Raw genomic sequence first — 22,350 nt, 5'->3', positions numbered from 1 at the left:
GAGAGGTTTAAATAAATGCTTTGTCCACTAGAATCATACAGAATGGGATTGTGGTTAAGCGACACACATATGTAACCAGCTCATGAGTTCCTTGCAGGCAGAGTCTACATATGACTACAGTTGACCCTTGAACAATGTGGTGGGTTAGAAGTGTTGACCCCCCCATACCCCACTACCCACCAGTCAAAAATCCACATACTGCTATCTCTACCTCAAAACAAAGGAATTAATAAAATGATTCACCCAAGGGCAAGAAGCTGAAACTGTTTGGATAGAATCAGGACTCAAACCCTAGTTCTTTTGATTCCACATACTGGGATCTCTCATCAAACACAAACTTTTCCCCACACTTAGTTCATTTAAAAATCTGTAAAATGAACATACAGGTACTCTATTTATTGAAAAAAAAATCAGCTTATAAGTGGACCCACACATTCAAACCCATGTTGTTCAAGGGTCAACTGTAGTTTTAAAAAATCCGTATAGCACTTGGTCTTGCATACATTGGTGTCTAGCAAATGTCTGTCAAGCAAGCCCAGTATATACAGATCTTCCCCAAATTATTATGAGGTTACATACAGGTAAATCAGTTGTAAGTTGAAAACATCATATGTCAAAAATGTATTTAATACTCCTAACCTACAGAACATTATAGCTTATCCTTAAATGTGCTCAGAACACATTAGCCTACAGCTGGACAAAGTCATCTAACACAAAGCCTGTTTTATGCTAGTGTTGAATATCTCAGTAATGTATGGAATACTGTATTGAAAGTGGTAAACAGAACAGTTGTCTGGGTACAGAATAATTGTATGTCTATCAGTTGTTCACCTTCATGATTGTGAAGCTGACCATGAGCTGTGGCTTGCTGCTGCTGCCCAGCATCACGAGAGTATTGTACCACATGTTGCTAGCTTGGGGAAATGATCAAAATTCAAAATTCAAAGTACAGTGCTACTGAATGCATACCACTTTCATGTAGTAGGCAAGAACAAATCTGACTCCATATTGGATCTGTTTCTTTTACTTTCACTTTTGTATTCTGTTGCTTTTGCTACAAGTTAAGAATGTTCCCTATAACCTGAAATGTACGAGAGAGCTCATTCTCAAGTCTCTGACCTTTAAAGGTATAAAACTTTTCCCTTCATATAAAGATAAAAAGTTGCAGAACAGAGAATAACATTTGTCTTGTTGGAGGTTTACAGGAACATCATGACCTGACCTAGTGGGGATAGATGCAAGAACAAAGGATTCTCATATCCAGAAGTTTGCAACAATCAGCCACACCCTCTTCCCTTTTAGTATAAAAGCAGCCTTAAATCTAACTTGGTTAGATGGTTCTTTGGGACACTAGTCTGCCATCTTCTCAGTCTGCTGGCTTTCCAAATAAAGTCACTATTCCTTGCCCCAATAACTCGTCTCTCAATTTATTGGCCTGAGTACAGTAAGCAGTATGGGCTTGGACTCAGTAACATTCACACCATCATAAAGTTGAAAATCATCAGTCTAACCATTGTAAATTGGGGATCATCTGTACTTGTATCCCGTAATAAGGCTACGTTTATATTTGTGCAAATTCCACAACACATAAGCTGCTGTTCACATTTTATTATTCTTATTAAAGACTTCTTTTTTTCTTTTTTAGAGCAGTGTTAGGTTCACAGCAAAACTGAGAGAAAAGTACAGCCATTTTCCGTATACCTCCACACATGCATAGCCTCCCCCATTATCAACATCCCCTGCCAGAGAGGTTCATTTGTTCCAACTGATGAACCTACACTGATACATCATAACCCCTCAAGGTCCATAGTTTACTTTAGGGTTCACTCTCAAGTGTTGTACACTCTATGGGTTTGGGCTGTCAACTTTTTGATAAAAGCAAAATCAAAAGTTTTCATTTAAGATTAATTTAGTTTGGTTTTAGACTCATTTTAAAAGTCCCATTAGAATTTTTCAAATTTCAAAATAATCACAAATTTACAGAAGAATTAGAGCAACAGTACAAAGAACTTTTCTTTTATGAACCATTTGAGGGTAAATGCTGCTCAGAAGCCCCATCACCCTGAATATTCTAGTGTGGATTTTTTCATACTATTTTGGACATTCTCCTACCTGGCACAATACAACCATCAAAGTCAGGAAATTAACATTGATACACAGCTTCCCTCTAATCCTCAGAGCCTATTCAAGGTTCTCCCATCGTCTTATCAATGTCCAACTTTATAGCTAAAAGATCTAGTCACACGGTGCCTTTAGTGATCACCCATCTTCACTTTTCTTCTGTCAGAAACAGTTCCTCAATCTTTCTCTGGTTTTCATGAGCCTGACATGCTTCTGAAGTGCACAGGACAGTTTACTTTGTAGAATGTCCCTCCACGTGGATTTATCAGCTACTGTCTCATGATTAGATTCAGGTTATGCAACTTTGGCAGGAATAACACAGAGGCAGCACTCTGTTCTCTTTGCATCCTGATAGGTGGTGCACGATTACACCTTGTCCCCTTACAGGCATTGCTCAGTTTGATTGCTTAAGGTGATGTTTGCCAAGCTTCTCCACTGCAGTTACTCTTTTTTCCCTTATTAATAAGTATTTTGTGGGGTGGTATTTTGTAACCATGTAAATATACCATTCCTCATTTGAGTTTTACTTTATTCATAATGTAAGGATTCATCATTTCCTATTTTATTTGATCTGTTAAATCTATTTATATAACTATTTAACTTAATGCTCAACTTATCCCACATTTGGCCACAATAGGAGTCTGTTGAAGCTGACTTCTGTGCTTTTTTACATGACATCATCATTTTTTGAGCACTTCCTTAGTTTCTGGCACAAAAAAATGTGTTTCAGGCTCATGTTGTACTTCACCTGACCTGACCATGGAATTGACCATTTCTCCAAGGAGCTCTGGTTCCATTTAGTGGAGAGGCCAAGATCTGGAACATAATTGTGTTTATTTCCCAGACACTCTCAGTGGACAGAGCTGGGGAATATATATACAGATACGTGTTTACATGTACATTTAAGTCTATATTTCTATATCTATATATTGGAAATCCTGAGTTCATGCTGATTTCTCCACTCCCTATCCAACCCCACAGGTTAATTCTAGTTTTCTCCCATTATACTTCCCTTCTCTGGTAGTGAGGAACATGATACTATGGATGGAACTATATCCCCCCCAAATTTATACATTGAAGCACTACTCCCAAATGTGATGGTATTTGAAGATAATGCCTTTGGGAGGTAATTGGCTTAGATGAGTTCATGAAGGCGGGACCCTCGTGATGGACTTCTTCCTTTTATAGAAAGAGGAAGAGACGCCAGAGCCCTCTGCCATGTGAGGACACAGAAGCCAGCTATATATGAGAGCCAGGAAGAAACCCGCACCAGAACTGGACCATTCTAGCACCCTGACCTCAGATGTTCAGCCTCCAGAACCATAAGAAAATAAAGTTCTGTTGTGTAAGCCACTCAGTCTAACATACTTTGTTATGGCCACCCGAGCAGACTAATACATGTGGTTTCCGTCACTCTTAATATACTTATTTGATCAATCTCCTTCATTTGGGATCTGACCCTCCACACTTGGCTACCCTTTCCCTCTATGGGGACACCCCACTTGGGCTCCAATTTCCCATTCTGGGCCATCCTGTCTCCCTCTGTCCCCACACCATGAACTTCTACTTTCCTCTACTTCATCTAATGGCTTTGGGACTGACTTACACAGGAAGAGAAGGAAATGATTTTGTTTAGTTCCCCAAGGTCTCACTTGATTATTTAGAGAGATGTGTTTTTATCAAGCACAAGTCTGAAAAGTTCATTATTATCATAAATTCAAAGCTAGAAGGAAACTTAAAGATAATCTAACTCAACCACCTTATTTCATTTAGTAACTAATTTCTAGGGATAATTTCTCATTAGAATAAGAAAAATTAAGTCTTATAAAGGAAAACTTTTGCATTAATGAAACTATGATTATAAAAATGCTTCTGGTGTCAAAACCACTGCTTTAAAGAACCTCCTTTTTATTTATAGAAGCTCCATGGTTACCTGGAATGATGGAAGAACTAATGCTATATAACATTTTTGAAGTAATCCATGGCTATTATTGTCATTTCTTCATGTCGTTCAAAGTATTTATCCTGCATCTCCTTTGCATTTCCAGTAGAGGGACTTGGAGAAGCAGATGAACAATTGAGACTTAGCAGGAAAGTCTAGGTAATACAGTGATCACACATAAGTGTTTTACTGGGGAATTACACAGGGCTTAGTCTATAACAGAGATTACAGACAATTATGTGCCTTTAAAGATGGAGCTGATTTAGGGATGAGGGCAGAGTGGGAAGTAAACCAAGAGTAAATAGAGATAATCAAGACAGTATGGTACTGGCACAAAAACAGAAATATAGATCAATGGAACAGGATAGAAAGCCCAGAGATAAACCCATGCACCTATGGTCAATAAATCTATGACAAAAGAAGCAAGAATATACAATGGAGAGAAGAAAGTATCTTCAATAAATGGTGCTGGGAAAACTGGAGAGCTACATGTGAAAGAATGAAATTAGAACACTCCCTAACACCATACACAAAAATAAACTCAAAATGGATTAAAGACCTAAATGTAAGGCCAGACACTGTAAAACTCTTGGAGGAAAACATAGGCAGAACACTCTTTAACAAAAATTACAGCAAGATCTTTTTTGACCTGCCTCATAGAGTAATGAAAATAAAAACAAAAATAAACAAATGGGAACTAATTAAACTTAAAAGCTTTTGCACAGCAAAGGAAACCATAAACAAGATGAAAAGACAACCCTCAGAATGGGAGAAAATATTTGCAAACGAAGCAACTAACAAGGGATTAATCTCCAAAATATACAAGCAACGCATGCAGCTCAATATCAAAAAAACAACCAACCCAATCAAAAAATTGGCAGAAGGGACTTCCCCGGTGGTCCAGTGGTAAAGAATCCGCATTCCAATGCAGGAGATGTGGGTTCGATCCCTGGTCGGGGAACTAAGATCCCACATGCTGAGGGGCAACTACACCCATGAGCCACAACTCCTGAGCTCCTGCACCTCAACTAGAGAGCCCAAGTGCTGCAAACTACAGAGCCTACATGCTCTGGAGCCCACACGCCCTGGAGTCCATGTGCCACAACTAGAGAGAGAAAACCCACAAGCCACAACTAGAGAGAAGCCCACGTGCCACAACTAGAGAGAAGCCTGCACGCCACAACAAAAGATCCCGCGTGTCCCAACAAAGATCCTGCATACTGCAACTAAGACCCGATGCAGCCAAAAAAAAAAAAAAAAGAAAAAAGGGCAGAAGACCTAAATAGACATTTTTCCAAAGAAGACATACAGATAGCCAAGAGGCACATGAAAAGATGCTCAACCTCACTAATTATTAGAGAAATGCAAATCCAAACCACTATGAGGTATCACCTCACACCAGGCAGAATGGCCATCATCAAAAACTCTGCAAAAAATAAATGCTGGAGAGGGTGGGGAGAAAAGGGAACCCTCTTGTACTGTTGGTGGGAATGTAAATGGATACAGCCACTATGGAGAACAGTAAGGAGGGTCCTTAAAAAGCTAAAGATAGAACTACCATATGATCCAGCAATCCCACCCCTGGGCATATACCCAGAGAAAACCATCATTCCAAAAGATACATGCACCCCAATGTTCACTGCAGCACTATTTATAATAGCCAGGACATGGAAGCAACCTAAATGTCCATCAACAGAGGAATGGATAAAGAAGATGTGGTACATGTATACAATGGAATATTACTCAGCTATAAGAAGGAAGGAAATTGTGCCACTTACAGAGACATGGATGGACTTAGAGATGGTCATACAGAGTGAAATAAGAAAGAGAAAAATATCATATATTAACACATACACGTGGAATCTAGAAAAATGGTACAGATGAACCTATTTGCAAAGCAGAAATAGAGACACAGACATAGAGACAAACATATGGACACCAAGGGGGGAAAAGGGGTGGTGGTGGGATGAATTGGGAGATTGGGATTGACATATATACACTACTATGTATAAAATAGATAACTAATGAGAACCTACTGTATAGCACAGGAAACTCTACTCAGTGCTCTGTGGTGACCTAAATGGGAAGGAAACCCAAAAAGGAGGTGATATATGTATACATATAGCTGATTCACTTTGCTGTACAGCAGAAACTAACACAACATTGTAAAGCAACTACACTCCAATAAAATTTTTTTTAAAAGAGTAAACACAGAAAAGTAACCAAGGAACCAATGCCTTCATGAGTGTGCTTTGATTGGGGAAGGGAGGAACTTATAAAAGTACAGTGGGAGAACAGAGCCTGCCTTGAGAAGCTGAATGGATTTGACTCTTTGGCCACATGAAATCTTTTTTTTTTTTTTTTAATTATTTATTTTTGGCTTTGTTGGGTCTTTGTTGCTGCACACAGGCTTTCTCTAGTTGCGGCGAGCGGGGGCTACTCTTCGTTGCAGTGTGCAGGCTTCTCACTGCAGTGGCTTCTCTTGTTGCAGAGCACGGGCTCTAGGCATGTGGGCTTCAGCAGTTGTGGCACACAGGCTCAGTAGTTGTGGCACACGGGCTTAGTTGCTCCGTGGCATGTGGGATCTTCCCAGACCAGGGCTCGAACCCATGTCCCCTGAGTTGGCAGGCGGATTCTTAACCACTGCGCCACCAGGGAAGCCCTAGCCACATGAAATCTTTTAGATAATGAATTTCAGATAGCATTGAGGTCAATTGCAAATAGAAAACCCAACAATAGTGGCTTAAAGGAATAGGGGTGGATTTTTCTTATCAGAAGTTTGGAGGTTAGTGGTAGCTGCAAGTGGTTCAATTGCTCAAAAAGGTAGGACCAATGTCTGTGTGATTCTCTTGGCCTTTCCCTCATGGTTTCAAGATGGCTACTGTAGCACCAGGCATCACATCTGCATTTAAGACAGGAAGAAAGGAAAAGGCTATCACAAGACATATTTGTCATGTTTTATCAGGACAACAAAAGTTTATCCAGAGCCTTGCTTCATCACCACCCCCAGCAGATATTCATTTGCTGAATATTAGCCTGAAATTTTACAGCATTATTTCTATCTACAAAGGAAGTTGGGAAAGTGACTGGTTAACTTTCCAAGATTCTATAGTGGAGACAGAAAGGGAAAAAGTGATAGGAATGGGTATTGGGTCTATCAATCTATGTGTCTTCCACAAGAAGTCTGATCAGTTATTTTCATCATTTAGATGACAAAAGAAGTTTCAGTTGGATGCAGAAAAAAGTTTTTAGCCCTTCAGTCAGGTTAAGACAGACAGCAATGTCTCTATCCTTCAAGATCTTGAAGTTGAGAGATATTCATTACTATGTGTCTTAGAAGATTTAGACATTCTGTTGCCTGAAGCCTGGAGATTGGATCAGGTGATCTCATTAGGTCTATGATGATTTGATTCACTATTTCAAAGCTGTACATTCCCTACCTCTCAAAGTGCTGTGAAATACCAAAAAAATACAAGGACACCCTTCTCCCCTCCATCTACTTCACTGGAAGACTTCCAACACTTTGCTTTTAGAGGTTCTAAGGTTAATACCGTTCCTCTTATTCAAAACTAGTTTCAGGTATGTCAAGAAAAAAAAAGAGAACTGGATAAATGAGGCATAAGTAAAAGATCAGAAAATCAAGATTTTTGGATAAAACTAAAAATTGAACTAAGATCGTATTAGGGAGATGTGAAGTCATTACTTGAATATGATGTGGGCACTTTAGAGTCACAAAACTTCCCTCGACATAATATTATATAAGATTATGTGTTATGCTTACTTTTTAAGTAAACACATTCGTAAATCACTTGGCAAACATGTCAAGAGCCCATGGCTTATTTCTGCTTCAATATTGTACCGTAGTCTTGGCTATACCAAGTTCTGTCATGGCAACAACTAACCTTTTTTTCCAGACAATCCTCATACCCTGGAGCAGAGAAGACAATGCCCCGTTGTGAACTTACACAAGATTTGCAAATATGGTGCAATTTTGGTGTACCAGTGGCCTGAAGTTCATAAACCCACTGAAGATTCCAGCTAGTCTATACTTGTCAGCCGGAAGGCATGAGGAAGACTGGGGCAAAGTCCCTTTTCTTAACCATGTTTCAAGATGATCTAAAAGACACTTTCTGATATTGAGCTGCGTGAGCTGCTTGTACATTTTGGAGATTAATCCTTTGTCAGCTGTATACATACAGCTGATTCACTTTGTTATACAGCAGAAACTAACACAACATTGTAAAGCAATTATACTCCAATAAAGATGTTAAAAAAAAAATAAAACATAAAAGCACTTTCTTCCCCTCCAGTCTCTTAAATGACCAGAATGAGAGTTGGGATTGATTTCATGATAACCAAACAAATCATCTCTTTCATACACATTTATTTTTATGCCATTGCTACATTAATTTAAGGTAACATATTCGCTTCTGGTGCTTCTGTAGAGCTTTGATAGCTGAAAGCCCTTGTTGTTTTCACCAGGCTCCAGACTCCACATAGGTGCACCATATGTATCTCAAATTCATTTCATCCAATTCAACAGATTTTTTGTCAAGCATCTACTAATGAACTGGTGTTCTAAGTGTTGGAGGGACATGCTACTGGGAACCCTCACAACATTACGAGGTAGTTATTATTTACATTGTAAAAATTAAGAAACTAAGGGCCCAGAGAGAGTAAATAACTTCTCAAGGTCACACAGCCAGTCCATGGCAAAGCTGGCTTGAAAGGCAAGTCTGTTTCACTCCCTATTCCATGCTTTTCACCCAGTATCTTGCTGCCTTCCTGCTAACAACTGGCCTTATCATAAAAGGCCCATCATCAGAAATGCATGAAATCTTTTCTGAGACTACAATTCCTGAACATTTACAATTATTCTGCCCAAAGAGTTAACGTTCATGGTATGAGAATGGAAAGGGGGACTCTGCCTTTGAATCGGGTCTGAAAGTTTTCACCCAGTCCTTTCCTCCCCAACCACTCATCTTCAGAATTTGATTTCAGAAGCCTTGAAGTTGTATGGAATGCTAATTCATGCTTCCGGGAATTGTCCTGGCAGGCTAGCCTTAGACTGGGCATCAGGTGAATCCTGGTCAGAATATCCTCAGAGAGGTGAGCAGAGAACCCGAGTCTGCAGTCAGGAGCTGAGTTTCTGATCTGCTTGCTCACCATCTAGATGACTTTAAGTTGTTTCAGTTCTCTATGCTCCAAGTTCAGGGTCATAAGAAACAAATGAGATAACATAGATGAGAGTGGTTTGAAAATTGGAAAGTAATATATAAAGAATGGCCATTATCCTAACTCACAAAGCAGAAGGGACTGAAAATTAAAGGCAGCATGGAAGAGCACATCAGCTTAACTCTACAACACTTCTAATAAAGCATCATTTAATTATCAGCCTCCAAGGAGGGATAATGAAATTAAACGTAGTCCATCACAGCTCCTTTGTTACTGGTATCTGGGGCATGAAATTCTGAAGAGCATTCGTTCTTCTCGAACATAAATGCAACCATGGTCAAGAGTGGATCCTGCCTGCCTCACCAATCTTCTAAAAACCAAGAAAGATAATTAGTGGGGTATCAATTACAGCTTCTGAATGGAAGGTTCAGAGTATAGCAAAGGAAAGCAGGCAGCTGACTTCCATTTGGTTGATGGACCTCGAATCAGCTCCATGTGCCCATGGGCGAGAATCACAGAGGCAGGTTTTAAAATGTCCTGAGGCCTCAAGAAGGAAAGAGAATCAAAATGATTTGTGTTGGCCTAAAGCCCTCTGGAAAAGTGGATGGTAAGTATTCTGATCCACTTTTCAAACTCAGAGGTGGGCACATCACCCTGGGGTCCATTCTCCCACCTTCCCAAAGCACCTCCACAAAACCTGGGTCTTCCTGTCGGCAGATGAATGGATAAAGAAGATGTGGAACATATATACAATGGAATATTACTCGGCCATAAAAAGGAAGGAAATTGAGTTATTTGTAACAAGGTGGATGAACTTAGAGCCTGCCATACAGAGTGAAGTAAGTCAGAAAGAGAAAAACAAACACCATGTGCTAACGTACATATATGGGACCTAAAAAAAAAAAACAGTACTGATGAACCTAGTGGCAGGGCAGGAATAAAGACACAGGTGTAGAGGATGGACTTGAAGACATGAAGCGGGAAGGGGAAGCTGGGACGAAGTGAGAGAGTGGCATGGACATATATACACTACCAAGTGTAAAATAGATAGCTAGTGGGAAGCAGCCGCATAGCACAGGGAGATCAGCTCGGTGCTTTGTGACCCACTAGAGGGGTGGGATAGGGAGGGTGGGAGGGAGATGCAAGAGGGAGGAGATATGGGGTATAAGTACACATATGGCTGATCCACTTTGTTATACAGCAGAAACTAACACAACATTGTAAAGCAATTATACTCCAATAAAGAGAGAGAAAACAAAAAAAACCCCGCCTCTTCTGTCTTCCGTTCCTTCATCAGCTACTCCAGTTTTCCAACCAGCTCACCTGTCTCCAGGATTTACGTTGCTGTTTCTAACCTTCTTTTAACTCCTCCTTGGAGAGATCAGCCCTTAGTCGAAAGCACACACAGTGTCTTATAGAGACTGCTCTAGAAAGATGGAGCTGTGTAATGCAAAAACAAAACAAAAACTGGCCAGGAGAAGAGGCACTGGGCTTCGGTTCTTGCAGGCTAGGGCTCCTTGGGTAAGAGCTTTAACTTCCCTGAGTCTCCGTTTCCATATCTATAAGAGTGGGAATTATCCCTGCTTGTTTGGTCCATAGAAATCAAATGAGATGTTTGTGGAAATGCTCGAAAACACTACAAATATAAATGGTCCCGTTCTTCCCCTGGTGATCTTGTGACAAATGCAGTCATTCAGCACATGAGGATTTATGATGGGCCACACTGGGCTGGGCCCTGGAGATACAATAGAAAATCTAGCATGTTCCCTGACCTTGGGGAGCGTACCTGGGGGTGGGGTACAGCAGCGTAAACAAGCAATGAAAATACACTCTGCCACATCTCATAAGTGGACAGCAGAGGGGTGCCCAGCTCAGGCTGAAAGGCTTTGCAGGGAGAGGGATAACACAGGAGCTAAATCTTGAAGGATGATAAGAGAATTCACTAGGAAAAGAAGGGAGTCAAGGTCATTCCAGGTGGAAAAGCAGCATGTGCAATTGTAGGCAAGAAAAATGAGAGCAGGGCACAGTTAGAGTATAGCAAGCATTTCAGTAGAGCTGGCGCCTGAGGTGAGGGGAGCAGGAGAGGGGACACTGGGGACTCAGGAAGGAGGTCCGCCTTGGAGGGCATGCTGCGTGCTCTGATGATGACCTTCATAGAGTGCTCACCAGGTGCCAGGTACTCCTCTAGTGTATCTCATGTATCACCGCTTTTAATTCTCCCAATCACCCCAAGAAGTCAGTCCTTTTATTACCCATTGCTTAGAGAAGAGGAAATGGAAGCTCAGAGAAGTTAAGTAACTTGCTCAAGGTCATACAACTGGCAAGGCTACCAAGGAGTTGGGTTTTTTAGATAATTTCTTGACAGTCTGCATAACTGATAAAGTGCATGTCACTTGCTCATGTGGGAATTTATGTTGTTTGCTTAAATACTTAATGATTAACTATCACTTGGGCTTATCAATAAAGTAATCCAGTAATTGAAGTCTTCTGAGATGAGGAAGATTATACATGGAAATTTATACTTAATGATCAATTAGCTTGACTAATTTTGCTTTTCCCCTTTCCCTAACAATCCTTTGTGAGAGATAAATAGAAGAATCAGTGGACTTGAAAAATACAGAAACTTATAAGACACAGGATATACAAAAAGCCTTCAACTGGACCCTTTTTTTTTTTTTTAGTAATTTCATTTCTAGGAATTTATACTAAGCAGATCATCAGGCATACAAGAAGTGTACCCCTGAGACTTGGGTACCATATCATCTTTCCAAACAATATTAAGGCTAGTATATCACCACCAGCTAGAGTTGGTGGGATGCTCAATTATTTTCCGAGTTCTAGTTTTCCTCTTGCAGCCCCTGGGGTTGTGGAGAATCCTTGGGCTTAAGCAGTTGAAGAATTGAGGGATGGTAGTTCCAAGGAGTTTTACTCTCTAGGCTTGCATGCATTTTATCATGGCCAGAGCCTCTGCTAATGACACCACGACCCTCTGGACCCACCTCAGCCACAGGAATGTAGAGTAGTCCCCAGGCAATCCCACAGTCCCCCATTCAAAGTTCTGCACCTCCAGGATGCCACCACCAGCTTGATGCCACCACAGCCTCCTGAGGAACCCACCCCTCATTCCGAATCTTGGAAGAGTCCACCTTCTGCTTCCGGTCTGGCTCTTTTCCCTCTTGACTCTAGACTTTCAAAGCCTCCAGCGCTTTCCTATGTAGGACTCCCAGTTGACTCACCGCCCTGAACACACACTTTTGAAAACACAAGGGCCTACTGACTTGCCCCTAGGGACCAAGGAAAGTACAGATAACCACGACTCAAAGGCCTACACGGGTCCTTGGGAAGAGGAGGGAAGAAAGACCTTGGCTGCTTCTGAATGTATTCTGCCACGTTAAACTTTTAATGTTTCCAATTACATCTATAATAGTAGAAATCTGGAAAAATTTAAATGTCCCACTAAAAGGATTGTATATTGGAATAATATACAGCAATTAAAGGGCTCTGTTCTTGATATACTCATTTTTTAAAAGCAGGTTACAAAGCAGGATATGCAATTTAAGTCCAATTTTTTTTTTTTTTTTTTTTTTTTTTTTTTTGCAGTACGCAGGCCTCTCACCATTGTGGCCTCTCCCGTTGCAGAGCACAGGCTCCGGATGCACAGGCTCAGCGGCCATGGCTCATGGGCCCAGCCACTCCGTGGCATGTGGGATCCTCCCGGACCGGGGCACAAACCCGTGTCCCCTGCATCGGCAGGCGGACTCTTAACCACTGCGCCACCAGGGAAGCCCTAAGTCCAATCTTTATAATTTATTTACACACAAACAATTGTATCATACAGACAATCAATGCTTGTCTTAAGAATAGTGGGATTATTGTTGAGGTTCATTTTGCTTCTTACACTTCTGTGCATTTTCCCAATTCCTTTCATATATTTGCATTATTTTTGTAACGAGACTCACCGCACCGTACAACGATGGGATGTGTATGTGTGTGTGGCAACGGCCCTTTTTCTGGAGTACTTAATGCACTGGAGTGCGGTAGTAAGCTCTCTTGGTAGATTATGGGCTAGGAATAAGAGTTAACTTAAAAAGGGAATAACAATGTAAAAAACAACGCTTAAATACAGAAAGGGTGGGACAAAAACTTTAAAAATATATCAGAATAATGTACTACAGTATTTTTTTTAAAGTTCCTTTTCCTTCTCCTTTAGACATCTAACAAGTGACACAAATAGATATTTTTATTTTGGCCAAAATCAGCTCTTTGGCAATGTGCCACTCTCAGAATCAGGCCTGATATTTGAATATCTGTGTTGGATGGTGGATCTTTTATTAATTCACTGTGTGATGGGGAACAAGTTAATAACTTCTCTTGACTTGAATTTCTTCATCTTCCATTTTTACTCTGTTATTTAACAAATGCTTCTATAGCATCTGTGTGCCAGCACTCTCCTAAGAGCTTTGTGAATATTAACTAAGTTAATACTCGTTCCTACCTTCCAAGGAGGGCACTTTTTTAAAAATTTATTTATTTTATTTATTTTTGGCTGCACGATGTCTTCGTTGCTGTGTGCGGGCTTTCTCTAGTTGTGGTCAGCAGGGGCTACTCTTTGTTGCGGTGTGCGGGCTTCTCATTGCGGTGGCTTCTCTTGTGGCAGAGCACAGGCTCTAGGCATGCGGGCTCAGTAGTTGAGCCACTCAGTGGCTCATGGGCTTAATTGCTCTGTGGCATGTGGGATCTTCCCGGACCAGGGCTCGAACCCGTGCCCCCTGCATTGGCAGGTGGATTCTTAACCACCACGCCACCAGGGAAGCCCAAGGAGGGCACTATTATCCCTACTTTACGTATGAGGAAACTGAAAACCAGAGGGGTTAAAAACTCAAACTTGGGCTTCCCTGGTGGCGCAGTGGTTGAGAGTCCGCCTGCCGATGCAGGGGACACGGGTTCGTGCCCCGATCCCGGAAGATCCCACATGCCGCGGAGCGGCTGGGCCCGCGAGCCATGGCCGCGGAGCCTGTGTGTCCGGAGCCTGTGCTCCGCAACGGGAGAGGCCACAGCAGTGAGAGGCCCACGTACAGAAAAAAAAAAAAAAAAAAAAAAAAACTCAAACTTCACACAGATGGTAAAGCAACAAAATCAGGATTCAAATCCCAGCTGACGGGCTCCAGACTCAGCTACGTTAGCCCCTGTGTTTTATGCTGGACTAAATGACATTTAACACGTCTATCATTTACTGTGTGTAAAACACCCACAGCCCTGGGCATATTCCCTCTCCATGCTTCCCAAATCTTTTTGACCCCTGAATTTTCTTTTGGAAATCGAATTTTTTTAAAAAATCATATATACTCTAGGATTTATTTTATGAAACAGGGACTCTCCTACTGCCAGGTGTTAATTTTTTAACTTCTCTGTTTTCAACTCACCTCTTCAGTACTGAATATCGTAGTCATTGCAGTGAAAGAGAGATCATGTCTTTAAGTAGCTCAATAAAATGGCGACTTTGGCCTCTAATGTACCAATCCTGACCAGCCCCCTATCTAATTCAGTTAGTTGCTGGCTTTCTGGCTAGGTCAAGTACAAAAAACCAGTTTACCTCTTTAATATGTCAGTAGAGAGATAGAATCATTTTCACATTTTTTTTTTTTACCCACAGAATGTTCTATACATAAATACAAAATGGAACTTTGATACTTTCTGAATTTACTAACTTTCAAAAACTTTGGGATTAAAAACCTCAATTAGAGAATAAGTGAGCAATGTGAGTGAGCAAACAGCCTTTTTCCCTTTGTACTCACAGTAAAGACTGACTTGTCCACAAACACAATAACGGCCAACCAACCAGGTTTTGGGGGGACTGAGCCTCCAAAAGCGAGCTCAGCTTCAGGCTTGACCACCATGAGCAGGGTCTGGGCAAGAGTACAGACAGAGGCCTCCACACCATCTCTAAATACTTGAAAGGTACAAATAAAGCCAACATGTTGTTAAAGAAAATAAATTCTACTCTCTTACCTTGACAAATCCTCCTTCCCAAGGCCAGAACGGAACGTGGGGCTCTTCCCTGCTCCGGGTTTCCATGCCAGAAAGTGGCGGCGGTACGGGCAGCAGCCTCCGGCCTGACCAGCGCCTCTGCTCACTCCCAGTGCTTTCTTGCGTTAGGAAAGGCGTCTCCCACATGTGTGGACACTCCAGCCCACCTTGGTACCCAACCAAACTTGGGTCCTCTAGCCCACGCGCAGTAAAGCCAAGTTACTGACACCCGGTTGTGGTGAAGGAACGTGCAGCGTTTACTGCAGGGCACCAAGCAAGCAGTCAGGACAGCTAGTGCTCAAAGCACTCAACTCCTCCTTGGGTTTCAGCAAAGTAGTTTTAAAGGCCAGGTGAGGGAGGGGCGTCCCAGGGTCCGTGATCAGCTCGTGCGCAATTCTCTGATTGGTTGATGGTGAGGTAACAGGTGTCACAGGGGTTAACGTGATCAATCCTTAAGTCCCGTAGGCGTGGGGGCTACGTGCTCATGGTCATCAAGCAGTTAATGTCTTCCATTTGGTGGGGGTTTTCTCATCTGTAAAACAATTCAGGAAACGTGCATCAGATACTGTTATCTGGGCACTTGAGAGGGGAGCTTCAGCAGAGGATATGGGGGAGGGGTCTCTCCCGGGAAGGCCCCACAGGGTCCTGCTCGGTTACAGCCTGAGGCTGCCCCCCAACAGCCTCCCCTGCCCACCTCTCAGGCCTAGGAGTACATACACTGGCAGCATCCTTCATCCTCAGCCCAGGATGTTTACACAGAGATGCCTGTGCAGGAATTCAGGATTCCAGGAAGCACGCTCTAGGAGCAGGGGACGCGCAGGCTCTGGATGGGCGAGTCCCCTGGACGCACTGCCTTCGCCCTGTGGGGAGTGCTGTGCCAGGGCCTGGCAGCGGAGGGGCAGAGCAGGGCGCTCTGAAGTGCAGCTCTCAAAAGCATGGCGCCCAGGGCAGAGGCCCCTCTTGCTGAGCCTAAAGGCTGTGTTTCTCTGGTATGTCCTCAGTCATCTGCTATGTTTTGCAATGATGCGGTAGGAAATTAATCTTCCACAATTCTACCTTTGACCCTCCTAGACGGAAAGACCCTGTGTCTCCCCGTTTTGTTAACATTAAATTAAACCTATGCTCGCACATATTCCACAATTTGACTTTGTAATGTAGAATTCTGAAAGCATGAGGGCAGTCTCACGGGGAACAGCTGAGGAAAACCCTCACCTGGAAGAGCTTGATCATTCAGTGAGTTCTACTGGTTGTTTCTGCTCCACACCAAACTGAAAGCTGGGGGGAGGGGCCTTCTTAGACCTTAAAAAAAGGGGGAAATTTAATGTGAGGTCCATTAAAATAAGCAAATTTGGACATGGTGAGAGAGGGCAGTCTGCTAGGATCTATTAGAGCAGGGGTCCCCAACCCCCAGGCCACGGACCAGTACCAGTCTGTTGCCTGTTAGGAACCGGGCCGCACATCAGGAGGTGAGGGGCGGGCAAGCGAGAAGCTTCATCTGTATTTACAGCCGCTTCCCATCACTCGCATTACCGCCTGAGCTCCGCCTCCTGTCAGATCAGAGGCGGCATTAGATTCTCATAGGAGCGCGAGCCCTACTGTGAACTGCGCATGCGAGGGATCTAGGTTGCGTGGTCCTCATGAGAATCTGATGCCTGGTGATCTGAGGTGGAGCTGAGGCAGCGATGCCAGCGCTGGGGAACGGCTGCAAATACAGATTATCCTTAGCAAAGAGGTCTGACTGCACAGAGACCAAAATAAATCAATTGCTTTGTATAATTATTTCATTATATATTACAATGTAATACTAATAGAAATAAAGTGCACGATAAATGTTATGTGCTTGAACCATCCAGAAACCATCCTCCCCCACCCCAGTCTGTGGAAAAACTGTCTTCCACGAAACCAGTCCCTGGTGCCAAAAAGGTTAGGGACCGCTGTATTAGAAAACCCAGATTGATGGAGGGCCAGTTGAGTTCTAGGAGGATGGCACCTTTGGTTGATATGATGATGATGGTGGTGATGGTGGTGATGATGATAAGGACATTAATATATACTGAGTACCAAGTGGGTGCCAAGCATTGTGCTAAATACAGTATATATACTTAATAAAATGTCATATAATTATATATTATATAATATATACATTTCATTTATATATAAATAATATATAATTATAATATAAATAAAAATTCATAAATATATAACTCAATTATAATTTATATTATTTATATATAGATAATATGTATATGTTATATAAATGTAATTTAATATTCACAGCAACCCTTTGAAGAAGTGAAGCTCAAAATGGTTGAGTAACTTGGCTTAGAGTAATGTTGCTAGTTAAGTGGCAATACAGATTACAATCCAGGTTTGTCTAATTACAAAACCTAAACTTTTAACTGGTCTGTTATAACCAACTAGTACTTCATAAAAACAGGCGAATTGGTGGCAATCCAGCCAAAGACAGACCCAGCCACAACGATCTAATGATCTTTTTATCTAATATCTAATGAAAGCTTTAGGCATGCTGAACTGAATGAAGAAAGATGGCCCGATGGAGAAGCCACCTAGAAAGTGCCATGGGTACATGGACCAAAGATTTGAGAATTTCCTCATCCTGGAGGATCAGGGCCAAGCATAATTTAAGAGGCAGGCCTTGTCCTGCTACTGATGGAAATGTTATGGACCAGAGCTGGTGACCAGAAGCTGAGTCTATGAAACTTAGCAGATTTGGGAAGCAGAGAGAATGTCCTTATTCTTAGGGACTACACCAGTACAGATTATAAAGAAGCTTGGTCTAGGGTTCAGTTAAGAGAGGATTGGATAAATCTCACCCACGAGACTGTTTTCAAGATATGGATTCATGAAGAGGCCTTGAGAGGGCAATCCTTAACTCATTTATGGTTTTATAACATAAATGACCAATCCCTTTAAGCGTTTTTGTGATTCTTTAACTCCCTACCTTTGCTTCCCATAATCATTTCCCTGAAATTGCATGCAGAAGAATGACTTGAAAAATGAAGAGATTTGGTTTTTTGTTCTGGGAAAAAAAATTAGGAGTCAGAAAGAAGTGGAAAAGGGAAAAACCAGTTGGGAAAAGTAGGGGAGGAAAGGGAAGAGGCAGAGAAGAATCCAAGTAAAAGAACAGCTGGGGATTGTTCAAGAGGCAAAGGGGTTACTTTTCAAGGACCTGCAGATAAAAGAAGGGAAAGCTGGTCCAAGAATGGGGATAGACCTTGGGAATTAATTATGTATGCCCTGAAACCTCCTCCATCCCAATACTGATGCGGAGTTAGTGGTCCTTGGGCTCAGCGGATGAAGGCTCACCTGGGCAATGGGGATTGAGATTGGGAAGGGCTTCTTTCGCTCCACCATTAATGGGGGATTTGTACCTTTAAAACATCGGATCGTAAGGGTTTGCAGGCAGTCACTCATCACGTTAAAGAAATAATTAATGCCACATAAGAAAAAACAGTACGTTGTTTTCAAAATTCTACATTCATCATATATAAATTTTACTTAGGAAAGCACTATAAACAAATGTTGAATTCTAGTTAAACACTTCAGCAGGTATCTCCTTAGGGGTAAAGTATACTGATGCCTGCAACTTACTTTGAAATGCATCAAAACAATAAGATGGATTGATGGATAAACAGAAGGGTAGATAGTTGGATATACTTGTGATGAAGCCAGTACAGGAAAATGGTATTTACAGAGTCTAGAGGGTTGGTATCTGGGTGTTTACAACTTTTCAGCTTTTCTGTATGTTTGAAATTTTTCATAGTAAAATGTTGGAAAGATTCTCTTACTAGAGAGAAGAGGCTCTTTAAAAAGACAGTGCACAGACACAGTACACAGACAGGAGATTTTCAATCTTTTTGATCATGGTATTTTTTGGTAAAAAGCCTCACTGAATAATGTGAGTGCTTTTCTTTGATCTTCACCTGTTTCTTTTGTCTCACCTGCCTTTTTCTCTTTGGCAGCCTAGGATAGCACAAATATTGGTACTTGGTAAAAGCATGTCTCATTACTACACTCCTAAAACTTAGGGAAAACTATACCCTGCCATTGTCCTTGTAGTATATGTTAATTAGAGAAATCTCATATCAACTAGGAATATTCTATTTGACTATATGTGAAACGCATCTGTTCACCAAAGTATTTGTATTGCAGAAAAGTCTGCAATTATTAAGTGATAAAGTTTGCACATCCTATCTTAAAATACGAGGCATTCTTGTGGATGCTATGAGCGTGGTTCTGGTGTTTACATTTTAAATCACTCCTGCTAACTGTAGCTGATGCTCTGTGGTGATTGGGGGTTAGGAGTTAGGAGGGAGGGGATAACTTTTTACCTATCTTTCTCACGCTCATCAGAAAAAAAAAAAAAAAGGTACAAAGTAGTGTTAAGCCATGACAGTATCTGAGATTCACCCAAATTAATCCCTACTTTACAGCTGATTCTTTAATTTTTTCAAATTACTTGCAATTGTAAAGTTATCCTGGTAGTCCTTTTCAACTGTTATGCTTATCTAGAGCATTATAAGTAAGACATATCCATAGTGAAAAAAGTTGTCAACAATGGATTAGAAATTATCTAAAGAACTTATTTTATAATACCATGATCATTTACGTTCAGTGACTTAAATATAGCTTGAAAAGAAAATTTAATTTTAGAGAAATACTGGAGTTCAAGAATTTTAAGTTAGCAGCTCTAAATGTTGAATCTTTTCTTTTTTGTGGCAAAACAAGGCAATTTCAATATCATCAATATCTATCAAGCACTAACACCTGATAGCGGTAGTGGCACTTGCATCCTAACAAAATAAAACAAACCTCTCATTTCCCAAGAATATGAAGTGCAAATACTTGAATCAGAAAACTATCAGTTTCAAATTTGCTATTTTATCAAGTGAATACAATTAGTTTCTCATTCCCAAAAAAGTAACAAAAAATCTGATTTCCAATTATTCTTAGAGAATTTTAGGATACCTGTTACTACTTAAATATCAGACTTGTAAACCAGTTTGCTCAATCAATGATTAATTACCCTGCTCCAATTTTGACTATTGGAGAGCTTTAAAATGCCAGGAATTTAAAACCTTGTGCAGAATATCAAGACTCTGTTCCCCCCACACACACCGCCCCGCTACAAAAGAAAACACTTTGGCACCTAGGCAGTGTGGGTTTCTGAAAAGCCCTTTGTCCATAAGAGCCAAGCTTCTTCCTCAAAAGATAAGAATAATAGGTTCAGTATTAGAAATCTGAGCTATCTCACAAAACAATATGGTAACAGAATTGACCTCTAGTGAATTGCTGCTATTTTTAAACAAATTATTTACAATGTAAAACTGTTGCCCCCTTTCCTTTGGAAAGCCTTAAAACTTTGTATGTATTCAGACAAAGGGGGAAAAAACTGTGTTTAAATCACTTTTTTAAAATACCATGTTTCATTTGTATTTAGAAAAAACACAGGAAAAAAAGTTGTTTATTATCCCAAGGTTAGTGAGAATAACAATAAGTGGAAAGAAAGTATAACATAAAAAACATATACCCACTGAAACCAGACAACAAGGAACATCATCGGCTATAGAAATGATCAGAAATACAACTTACCTCCTTCGGCCAAAGGTGTTTGCAGGGGTGCAGGAAGAGGTAAAGCTGGGATAATGGGTTCAGAAATATACCAGCGCTCAGGGTCTTCAGCAAACAACTCGCAATATTAGACAGGTGTGTTTCAACCCCACCTTCCTCCGCAGGGATTGTCATTCCTCGAAACCCTACCTAGAGAGTCAAACTTAAATCACTTGACTAGCAGAAGCCCACATACTGTCTGCTACTGAGGGTGAAATTCCACAAGTGCCTGTGCCTATCAAATGATTACAGTCTGTTCTCCACGGAGGCTTGAAAAACCATGCCACTCTCTCAGGTGGCACAGTGACCCCTGAGACAAAACCTGCAGCACTTATTTGGGTGAGACTTCTACTTGGAGAGCGAGCAGACACAAACCAACCAAAGTCTAGGACCAAAGCTTCCTATACCCACTCAGGCACACATGCTCTCAATAAGAGCTGCACAGAGTTATTACTGGATGTCTCTTGAGCTTCTTCTCAATCTGAAACGTTTTTGTTTTTGTTTTAAACACATCACACCAGGATTATAATTCCCTGCAAGGCTCTCTAACCTGAAAGCAGAAAGGGGTTTCAAACAAGAAACAAAGATGAACACTTCATCTTGGCTGCATTTTTAAACTCCTCCTAGAACAGAATCTTCCCTCCCTTCTGGTAAACACATGCTTGTATACATTAAAATTAAAAGGGTGTATAAATTAAGAAGTCTGTGCTCTCCTGTATCCAAGAATCAACCCCAAATATACAACACGCTCACCAATTCCCCAAATGGACATTTGGGGTATAGGCAATGGAGACACATACACACACACACACACACAAATGCAAACCCAACGAAAGAGACGTTGTAACCTAGGAGAATGTTCTTTGCTTTGGGAGTTAAGGTATCACACACGCTGCCTCACTTTTGTTTCGGTGCAAGAGAGATCCAGGGTGCCCGGCAGGGTGACACACAATGGGCGTTAAAAGCACACAGTCTTAGCAAATTAGGTAAATTAGAGATCATTTGACGGTATTCTACGGTTGCTATTGTAATCACAGTAATTTTCACTGGTAATGGTGCTTCGTGATGAAGTGCAGTTCTCACAGGATAATTGTGAAAGATACCGAAAGATTCAGGGATGCAGCATCTGGTTTTAAAAGCTCTTCAGATTCAAACTGGCATTTTACTTTATCTTGAAAATTTATTAGAGATTCAGATCATGCCGGTTTAAATGGAAAGGTGAAAGCAGGGTAATTTCAATCTATGAATTATTCAATCTCAGCCTGGCGAAATTGCCATCCAGGAACTGATGCTCTGACAGTCCTTCCACAGAGCCTCCATTACGCTTGTCATTTTTATTTCTTTATCTACGATCTCCTTCTCAGTTACCCAGCTTGTCTCTTAGGGCTCGGCTTCACAAACCAAAGTATTTCAAACTGGCAATAACCTAAATGTGCAGCCGTCTCAAATCGCTG

At 41.3% G+C, this 22,350-nt stretch overlaps 1 protein-coding gene across 2 annotated transcripts in view; it reads right to left on the bottom strand.

The window, feature by feature from the left end:
• LOC309813318 (uncharacterized protein) overlaps positions 1-22,350 on the bottom strand; it is a 172,148-nt gene that overhangs the window by 98,665 nt on the left and 51,133 nt on the right. The window contains exons 2-3 of one of the 2 annotated variants that reach the window (XM_082638085.1): positions 16,478-16,564; positions 15,248-15,797 (exon numbers count right to left, since the gene is read on the bottom strand). In XM_082638085.1, coding sequence (XP_082494211.1) covers positions 15,248-15,412 — 165 coding nt within the window. In that variant the 5' untranslated portion in view covers positions 15,413-15,797; positions 16,478-16,564. The remainder of the gene's footprint in view (positions 1-15,247; positions 15,798-16,477; positions 16,565-22,350) is intronic. The other variant, XM_082638086.1, reaches the window with a different exon arrangement.

The sequence above is a fragment of the Mesoplodon mirus genome (assembly GCF_964341445.2).
Source record: "Mesoplodon mirus genome assembly, chromosome: 12".
In the NCBI taxonomy this organism is placed as follows: Eukaryota; Metazoa; Chordata; class Mammalia; order Artiodactyla; family Ziphiidae; genus Mesoplodon; species Mesoplodon mirus.
Note: the sequence above shows the minus strand (reverse complement) of the source record. Positions and strands in the feature narration are given on the sequence as shown.